At 39.9% G+C, this 10,226-nt stretch overlaps 1 protein-coding gene across 3 annotated transcripts in view; it reads right to left on the bottom strand.

Moving 5' to 3' along the window:
* Positions 1 to 444: 444 nt before the first annotated feature.
* Positions 445 to 10,226, bottom strand: part of Ly96 (lymphocyte antigen 96) — a 14,144-nt gene continuing 4,362 nt past the window's right edge. For 2 of the 3 annotated variants that reach the window (XM_070038721.1, XM_070038719.1), the window contains 3 exons: positions 6,368 to 6,496; positions 1,865 to 1,917; positions 445 to 562 (listed from right to left, as the gene is read on the bottom strand). In XM_070038721.1, coding sequence (XP_069894822.1) covers positions 455 to 562; positions 1,865 to 1,917; positions 6,368 to 6,496 — 290 coding nt within the window. In that variant the 3' untranslated portion in view covers positions 445 to 454. Of the gene's footprint in view, positions 563 to 1,864; positions 1,918 to 3,572; positions 3,622 to 6,367; positions 6,497 to 10,226 lie in introns of all 3 variants that reach the window. The other variant, XM_070038720.1, reaches the window with a different exon arrangement.

Raw genomic sequence — 10,226 nt, forward strand, 5'->3', positions numbered from 1 at the left:
CCCAGGCCCTAGATTCAAGCCCCACAAATGTTAAAAAAAAAAAAAAAAAAAGAAAGAAAGAAAAAAGAAAAAAGAAAAGAAAAGAAAAGAAAAGTTGGACCAACCCCACTTTTGTGCATTTGATACTTTATAGCCAATCCATCAGCCAATGTATTTTGGTCATTGGTATCATTTTCAGTAAATATACAGACCACTCCCCACCACTTCCTCCATGTTTCTCCTGGATTAATTTGTCTTCCCTGTGTGAATCGCCATGGGAAGTCACCCAACTAGAGGCTGCCAGAATATGCTTTTTAAGATGTGAGCTAATGTCATTCTCCTCACAGAAGTCCTATCCCTAATGGTTTTCCATCTCTTTTAGAGCAACAATCACAGTCCTAACAGTGACCTAGCAAAGTAGCAATAAAACTAAATAAATAAACAATACTTCTGAAAAAATATAAATACATGCAAATTAGCTCAATTTATTTTTATTATGACGATGTATGATGGTAAAATTCAAACAAAAAAGCTTTTCTTCAGGATCCCCAGCAATGGCTTCTACAACACATTTGTACTGGCCCTAGAAACAAAGAAAAAAAATACAAGTAAATTTTTTAATGCTACTGTTACTGTTTTAACAACCTTTTATAAGAACTTTGTATTAACAGTAGAATGCCATTTGGGTTGGGTATTTTCTTAAGATGATGAGGATCAAAGCCCATCATGCATATAAGACAAATGTTCTACTACTGGGCTATACCACCAACTCATTTTCTCAGTATTGCAATGAGATAAGATTTTGATTGCCCTTAATTACATGAACAGAGAATGTAGATATATCCCAATTTAAGATGAAGACTTTTACAATTTTTGAAAAGTGACTAATCAGGTTTTCAAATATTATTATTTGTGATGACATAATAACTAAAGAATATCATTACTACACTTTATTTTAAAATAGTCATCTAAGTGGAATATATAGATTTTACTGGTAAGTATATTATGCAAATATTCCAAATTACATGGGTATTCATTGAAACAGGATTTTTTTTGTTTCAGTTCTGGTTTGGGCTTTTTCTAGTGCCAGGGCTTGAACTCAGGTCCTGGGCATTGTCCCTGAGTTTCTTTTGCTCAAGGCTAGCACTTTACTACTTGAGCCACAGTGCTATTTCTGGCTTTTTCTGGTTATGTGGTACTGAGGAATTGAACCCAGGGCATCATGCATGCTAGGCAAGCACTCTACCACTTATCCACATTTGCAGCCCCAGGAGTTATTTTCACAACGACTATATATCCAAGCTAAGTCCCCAAGAAAAATCTTAAAGAGAAATAAAACTATGATTTATGTGATTTTTATCCTGCTAAAGAATTTGCACAGGGCTGGGAATGTGGCTTAATGGTAAAGTGCTTACCTAGCATGCATGAAGCCCTGGGTTCAGTTCCTCAGTACCACATAAACAGAAAAAGCTAGAAGTGGTACTATGGCTCAAGTGGTAGAGAGCACTAACCTTGAGCAAAAGAAGCTTAGGGACAGTGCCCAGGCCCTGAGTTCAAGCCCAGGACTAGAAAAAAAAAACACATAGTATACTACATGGATAGTTACAGAGAATTACTGACTTATGCACCATGAACAATTGATAAACAATAATATTCCCTTACTCTTATCCTTGTATGTTAGAGGAAAACAATGAAATGAAAGATATCTTATATGCAGTTTTTTCTATATTCTACAGATTGAAGAAGTATCAAAATACCTAAAATCAAAATTCTTGAACATTCTAATTTGAATAGCTATTTTTAGAATTCACGAATTGCCTGTTTCAAATTCTAAACACATCTGTTCAGAAGGTTAGGAAAGTATAACATAACTTGTGAACAATACCTTAGGAAATTGTATTCCCTTGAAGGAAAATGGCACAGATGTATTCACTGTCTCTGCAAACAACATACAAAATACAAAGATTACTGGTCATAATTAGGTGATTGAGGGGGTAGTATGTTGTATGCCTCTATGGAATACAGACAACTGACAGAGGCCATTCCAAACCAACCTGTAGGGAAATAATAAATCCTGTACACGGGCTGGGGAGGTGGCTTAGTGGTAGAGTGCTTGCCTAGCATACATGAAGCCCTGAGTTCGATTTCTCGGTACCACACACAAAGAAAAAGCCAGAAGTGAGGCTATGGCTCAAGTGGTAGAGTGCTAGCATTGAGCAAAAGAAGATCAGGGACAGTGCCCAGGCTCTGAGTTCAAGCCCCAGGATGGGCAATAAATAAACAAACAAACAAATAATAAATCCTGGTCTACCCCTGGCTACTATCATCCTGTGGCTTCCTCTGTCCTTCCTCCCCTTCCTGATTCTCCCTACTAGCCTCTCTCTATATTCTTATCTCATACTTCCATGTACTGTCTGTCCACAGGTGGAGTCAGTCTCCACATACTCTCCCATTGAACAATGCATGGATCTACCAGACCAAGATGGGTAGCTAAGGTCATGCTCCAAACCTGTCCTTGCAGACAATCTGTGCCTGACCCTCCCTACACTCAGACTCCACCAGAGATTCCACCCACTGGATGGGCATGGAAACAGAAATGCCAGGCAAGACCCAAGATGCCAGCAGGGGAATGGACAGCAAAGAACGAAGAGTCCATCCTGTAGGGAAGCACACACTCCATTGTCTCATCAGACTTCACTTATTAAAACACACTTAAAGACAGAGTTAAGAAGAATTGCAAGTCTATAATCACAAAACACTCAACTCTCTGGTAATGAAGCCCACCCTGTGATATTAGTGGGACATTTGACAGGACATTCAATGTGTCTTGTGGATTTGAGAAAGAAATTGAGATAAACTGCTAGATTTCAACCTTAGAGGCTGCTGAACTGTTTAACAGCTCAGATGAGGAGCTCTAATCTTGCCTGCTAAGTAGACCTTTTTGTTAAGGGTTTGTCTGTCTTGGAAGGTCCTACTTAGTCTTACTTCTCAGTCTCTGGTGGGGAGTTAGAGAAGAGAAAAACAAGGCAAAGACAGGAAAATGAAGGACATAAGCCCTTCTCAGGACCTATAACCCAAGATACTGATTATGGGGCTGGCAGACTTACTAAATTTAAGATGCCTTGAACTAACCACTTATCTATGCATAAATGCAGTTTTTAAAGGAATGGGGGCGTGAAAAGTGGTAGGATTGTGGGTAATTTTTATTTTATTTTGCTCATCCATATTTTCTCAATATTATATACTAAAGATATATGACTTTCATAATAATAATAAAATAAAAAGGAATGTTATGTTTAAAGGATATTTTAATAACTTTCCTTTTTATTATTTGCTATAATATATATGTATGTATATATATATATATATATATATATATATATATATTCATTCAAAGGTCTCTTGTTATGTTAAAACTTCTTAAATCAGCCAGGCACTGATAGCTCATGCCTATAATCATACCTACTCTGGGGGCTGAAATCTAAGGATCCCAGTTTGAAACCAGCCCAGACAAGAAAGTCTGTGAGACTCTGTTTACTAAACTACCAAAAGAGCCAGAAGTGGAGCTGTGTCTGAAGTTGTTGAGCACTAACCTTGAGCAAAAGAAGCTCAGGAACAGTGCCCAGGTTCCAAGTTCAAGCCCTAGAACCAGCACAAAAACAAACAAAAAAAAAAATTTTTTTTTGTCAGTCTTGGAGCTTGAACTTTGGGCCTGGGCATTGTCCCTGAAATCTTTAGCTCAAGGCAAGCACTCAACCACTTGAGCCACAGTCCCACTTCCAGTTTTCTGATTGTTTTATTGGAAATAAGAGTCTCACAGACTTTCCTGCCTGGGCTGGCTTTGAACTGTAATCCTTAGATCTCAGCCTCCTGAGTAGCTAGGATTTCAGGCATGAGCCACCAGCGCCTGGCTCAAAAAAAACCTTTCTTAAACCGGACACCAGTGGTTCATGCCTGTAATCCTAGCTACTCTGGAGGCTGAGATCTGAGGATCACTGTTGGAAGCCAGCCTGGGCAGGAAAATCCATGAGCCCAATTAACCAGCTAAATGCTGGAAGTAGCACTGTGGCTCAAGTGGTAGAACACAGGAAAATGCCCTAAGACCTAGACCCACATACCGAGCTGTCAAGTGGAATGGAACATTCCAAAATTACATCGAGTTAAATATCCCCAAACCAGAACCTGAAACCTTTCCCTTTTATGTACATTATCTCAGATATTGGCACTTTGCGCTATCCAGTCAACAGCCCTCAAGTGGCTCTTGATTTCACCTAATGTCAGATCTGACACATCAAAAGAGCCAGTACGGGTATATCTTGCTAATTCTGTCTCCCAATATGCTCTTGCAGCTCCTCTCTTTTGTGACCAGAGCTGCCATCTTGGTTTCGCACTCACAATCTCTCACAGGCTTTCTGGCTGCTCTTCCTTCCACCCTAGTTTCCTAGTCAATCCCCACCTCCTTCCATGCAGATACTAGTTGTTCACAAAAAAGGGAAACCTCAGTGGGCGAATATTGTGGGCATGACATCAATGCTCATCACTGTCCCCTTTTCTCAGCTCTTCACCAGCAATTTTCCATAAGCACATTCTGCTCCAACTACCAAAGAGGGAGAAAAAAACCTACTCTCCAAATAAACCATACTCTTTCACTGGATACATTTGCATATGCTGTTTCTTCTCCAGGGACAATCCTCCCCCTCACTTTCTGATGTTCTCAGATTCAAGACTTGAATAGAATACTCCATGAAGACTGATAGCTAGGAGTTTCTCTATCATAGCTAGCTGATAATTGTGTAGCTAAAACTATGTAGCTAAAAGTAATAGCACATAATTCTACTAGGAAATTCTATAACTTATTAGGAACTTAGGATACTTCTTTGTAGATTTGTTTTCCATGACTGTCTTCCCAGTACAGAGTAACTTTTGAGGAAGGAGACTTTACAATCCAAGTTTGAATTCCCAGAACCTAAATCATGACTTGCTCAAATTAGACTCAAACTTATTTCTTTTCTTTTTTCTTTTTTTTTCTTTAGGTCTGAGACCAGACTTGAACGTGGTACCTGCTGCTTTTGCTCATTCACTAACACTACCAAATGAGCCATGCCTCCCATCCCTCAAACTTATTTCTAGAAGGAAGGACTGGAGAGAGAAGAAATCAGGCAGGCTGGGTTGATTCTGACACATCTTAGATCACAGTTAAGTGAAACTTTTACAATTATGTTAATATAATCCCATAGAGATATGTGAAATCATTGTAAAACAGACATTTTTCTTAAAAAAAAAAAAAAAGTAGCTGATGAGAGAAAGCATTCACAGTAGAAAAGTCTTGCATTTGGAGTGGTGGGAAATGAGGACACTCATAATTCTCCAGATGACCACAGGCAAGAACTACAAATACTGGTTTCCTCAATTGTAAAATTGACAGATCAGCAAAATTAGGAATAAAAAGATTTGGCTGGGCACAGGTATCTCACACCTATAATCCTTGCTACTCAGAAGACTGAGATCTGAGGTTCATGATTCAAAGCCAGCTAACAAAGTCCATGAGATTTTTAATTCCAATTAATTATCAAAAAGTCAGAAATGGATCTGTGTCTCAAAATGGTAGAGCACTATCCTTGAGCACAAAAGTTCAAGGACAGCAAGGCATTGGTGGCTTACACCTATAATCCTAGCTACTCAGGAGGCTGAGATCTGAGGATCACGGTTCAAAGCCAGCTCAGGCAGAAAAGTATGTGAGACTCTTATCTCCAATAAATCACTCAGAAAACCAGAAGTGGTGCTGTGGTTCAAGGGGTAGAGTGTTAGCCTTGAGCTGAAGAACTGAGGAATAGCGCCCAGGCCCAAAGTTCAAGCCCCATGACCAAAAAACAAACAAACAAACAAACAAAAGGGGTAATGCTTAAAAAAAAAAAATTCAGCCAGGCACCAGTGGCTCATGCCTGCAATGCTAGAAATCTGAGGATCAGTTTAAAATTAGCCCAGGCAGACAAATCCAAGAGATTCTTGTCTCCAATCAACCAGCAAAAACTAGAACAGGAGATGTGGCTCAAGTGGTAGAGCACTAGCTTAGGGAAGCACTCAGGCCTTGAATTCAAGCCCCCATATGGACACACACACACACACACACACACACACACACACACACACACACACAGGACATCTAGAACCAAGGGTAAAACGTAAACTACTCATCTGACAGAGGCAAAAACTTTAACATCTGCACAACCACGCCAAAATAAATTGTAAAATGCTTAAACTATTAAAACTGTAGGTGGAAATGAAAAATTATTACCAAAAAAGCAATTTTCAGTGCACTTAATTTTCAAACTTGCTCATAAAGAATTTTTTTTATTTTACCAATAAAATAAACTGAATGCTTACTTACCTCCTTTCAGAGCTCTGCAAAACGAATACTCATCATCAGATCCTCTACAAATAACTTCGGTACGTTTGGGCAATTCCATGGAGTTGACAGATAAATAGATATTGAGATACAACTTTTTTAAGTCTCTCCCTTAGAAAGAAAAATTCCATTCATCACTCAAATAAGAGATTCTTCTACACAAAATATTTATTGTAGGCTAAATAATTGTCCTGTACTTTCCCTACATTATTTCGTTGTCACAACTATCCATGAGGTTGGTAGCATTATTCCTGTTCTGCAGATGAGAAAACTGAACTGCCGCGAGGGTAACTGTGGGCAAATAGAACACTCCACCGTCAGAATTGGATATGACAGCTTCAAACTTGATGAAGAAAAATATCAAAGTCACAAAAATTTTAGTTCTAGTTAGTTCTTCTAGAACTAACTGTTTTTGTTTTTTGCAATTCCTGGGGCTTGAACTCAGGATCTGGGCACTGTTCTTGAGCCTCTCTGTGCTCAAGGCTAGCACTCTACCACTTGAGCCACAGCACCACATCCATCTTTTTCTGTTAATGTGGTACTGAGGAATTGAACCCAGGGCATGCTAGCAAGAACTGTACCACTAAGCCATATTCCCAGCCCAAAAGCAAAGAGCTTTTATTTTTTTTTAAATTAAGAATAAAATTGAATTGAAAGCTATATGAAATATATAGCTTTAAAAGTGAACAAGTGAGGGGCTGGGAAGGTGGCTCGGTGGTAGAGCACTTGCCTTGCATGCATGAGGCCCTGGGTTCGATTCCTCAGCACCACATAAGAAAAAAGAAAAAAGCCGGAAGTGGCACTGTGGCTCAAGTGGTAGAGCACTAGCCTTGAGCTGAAGAGCGGAGGGACAGCGCCCAGGCCCAGAGTTCAGGCCCCATGACCAGAACCAAAAAAAAAAAAGTGAGCAAGTGAGGGAGGAGTGTAGTTGTGGAGGTGGGAGGGAAGGGATGGTAGGTGAAAAACAAAGGAGGAGGCAACAATGCTTGATAAGAAACATACTCATTACCTTGCTCATGTAACTGTAACCCCTCTGTACAGAAGTTTCACAATAAAAAACTTATTAAAAATAAAAATAAAAATAAAATAAAATAAATAAACAACTACTAGGGGCTCATGTCTATAATCCTAGCTACTCAGAAGACTGAGATCAGAGGATCCTGGCTCAAGACTGATCTCAAGACTGAGATCAGAGGATCCTGGTAAGGCAGAAAAGCCTGTGAGATTTTTTTTATTTTTATTTTTGCTGATCCTGGGGCTTGAATTCTGGGCCTGGGCAATGTCCCTGAGCTTCTTTTTGCTCAAGGTTAACACTCTACCACTTGAACCACAATGCCACCTCTGGCTTTTTCTGAGTAGTTTATTGGAGATAAGAGTCTCAGAGACTTTTCTGCCACGGCTGGCTTTGAATCATGATCCTCAGATCTCAGCCTCCTGAGTAGCGAGGATTACAGGCCTGAGCTACCGGCGCCTGGCTCCTGAGATTCTTATGTATAATTATCCAACAAGAAGCCAGAAATGGAGCTGTGGTACAAGGGGTAGAGCACCAACCTTGAATGAAAAAGGCAAGCAAGATTACCAAACCTTGAGTTTAAGCTTTAGTACTGGTATAAATTTGCTTTTCTTCATGACATTCCTATTATAATTAATATAGAAATTTAAAAGAAATATTTTTTCTGAACTCTTCCAAGTTACTCATTTGACTCAAAGGGAAAAAAATCTAAAATGTTATTGTTTATTTATTTACTTACTTATTTTGCCAGGCCTGGGCCTTGAATTCTAGGACTGGGCCCTGTCCCTAAGCTCCTTTTTCTGTGATTATTTAGAGATAAGTGTTTCACAGGGCTGGGAAGGTGGCTTAGTGGTAGAGCGCTTGCCTTGCATGCATGAGGCCCTGGGTTTGATTCCTCAGCACCACATATGCAGAAAAAGCTAGAAGTGGCGCTGTGGCTCAACTGATAGAGCGCTAGCCTTGAGCTGAAGAGCTGAGGGACAGTGCCCAGGCTTTCAGGCCCTACAACCAAAAAAAAGAAAGAAAGAAAGGGAGGGAGGGAGGGAAGGAAGGAGGAAAGAAAGAAAGAAAGAAAGAAAGAAAGAAAGAAAGAAAGAAAGAAAGAAAGAAAGAAAGAAAGAAAGAAAGAAAGAAAGAAAAGAGTTTCACAGACTTTCCTGCCCAGGCTGGATTTAAACTGCAGTCCTCAGATCTCAGCGCCCTGAGTAGCTAAGATTACAGGTATGAGCCATCAGCACCTGGCTCTACCTTTTTTTTTTTTTTTTTTTTTGTCGGTCGTGGGGCTTGAACTCTGGGCCTGGGAGCTGTCCCTCAGCTCTTCAGCTCAAGGCGAGCGCTCTACCACTTGAGCTACAGTGCCACTTCGGTTTTCTGGTGGTTTATTGGAGATAGGAGTCTCACAGTCTCTCCTGCCCGGGCTGGCTTTGAACCGCGATCCTCAGATCTCAGCCTCCTGAGTAGCTAGGATTACAGGCGTGAGCCACCAGCGCCCGGCTCTACCATTTTTTAATAGTATAAACAGTATTTTTTTAATGATTAATTCTTTTGTTACTGAATGAATTAGTGCAGGTTATATTTAGTGACAGTTTATATTTAGTGATGACTAAAGTATTTATGGTGGCCATGGAGGTATGCTATCCAAACTTCTTTGAAAAACAAACTGTTTTGAAGAGTATCTGGCAGACGGACCATCTGCCTCACCTTCAGATACATCTTCTTCTCACCCATAGGCCACATTCCTACAGGATGCTCCTGAAATGATGCACACAAGGGTACTCCAGCCAGCAACTCCTGTCTTCATGGAATCTTATGACACGCAATCTTTACTCAGGCTTCCCAGTGACCTGCTGAGAGTGTCTGAGAATCTCTCCAGGATGCATTTCAGTCTAATGATGGTCCTACCTAATTCTTCTTCCTTCTATTTCACATTTCTTTTCCTTCTCCTTTCCCTACTCTACTTCTTCCTCCTCCTCTTCCCTCTCCTTCTTCATTTGTTTGTTTCTTTTTTATTTTGTTTTTCGTGTTTCTTTTTGTTTTGGAGACAGGGTTGCCTGTTGCCCAGTCTGAAACTCATGGTCTCAAGCAATGTTCCTTCCTTAGCCTCAAGTAGTAGCTGAAACTGTAGATATCTACCACTACTTCTAGACCCTTCCACATACCTTTTGTTTATTTGTAGATAAGTATATTATGTAGTTATATATTTTGTATGTGAGATTATTAGAAGTCTCCATTTATTTCCCTTTCTACCCCCATGTCCTTGTGTAAATCCCTCTGTGTGTCCGTCAATTGGCCTAATGGCTTGCTTCTAACCAAGAGAACATACCAAAGGTAACAGAGTGTCACTTCCAGAGAAGGCTACATAAGACTGTGACTTCCATCTTATTACCAACTGCCTGTTTTGCCAATTTTAATTAAATAAAACTTTGAAAAAAATAAAACTTAAAAGCAGCTGTTTGCCAGGCACTGGTGGCTAAGATCTGAGGCTCATGGTTCAAAGTCTGACCAAGCAGGAAAATCCATGAGACTCTTATTTCCAAATAACCACCAGAAAACTGAAATAAGAGCTGTGGCTCTAAGTGGTACAGCACTAGACTTTAGTAAAAAGAGCTCAAGGATAGTGCCCAGGTCCTGAGTTCAAGCCCCAAAACACACACACACACACACACACACACACACACACACACATACACACACACGCACACACACAGCAGTTATGTTTAAAAAAAAAAAAGGTAAATACTGATGGTTTATGCCTATAATCCTAACTACTACTCAGGAAGCTGAGATCTGAGGATCATAGTTTGAAGCCAGCATGGGCAGAAAAGTCCA

The sequence above is a fragment of the Dipodomys merriami genome, unplaced genomic scaffold (assembly GCF_024711535.1).
Source record: "Dipodomys merriami isolate MVZ:Mamm:240054 unplaced genomic scaffold, mDipMer1.0.p SCAF_291, whole genome shotgun sequence".
Taxonomy (NCBI): domain Eukaryota; kingdom Metazoa; phylum Chordata; class Mammalia; order Rodentia; family Heteromyidae; genus Dipodomys; species Dipodomys merriami.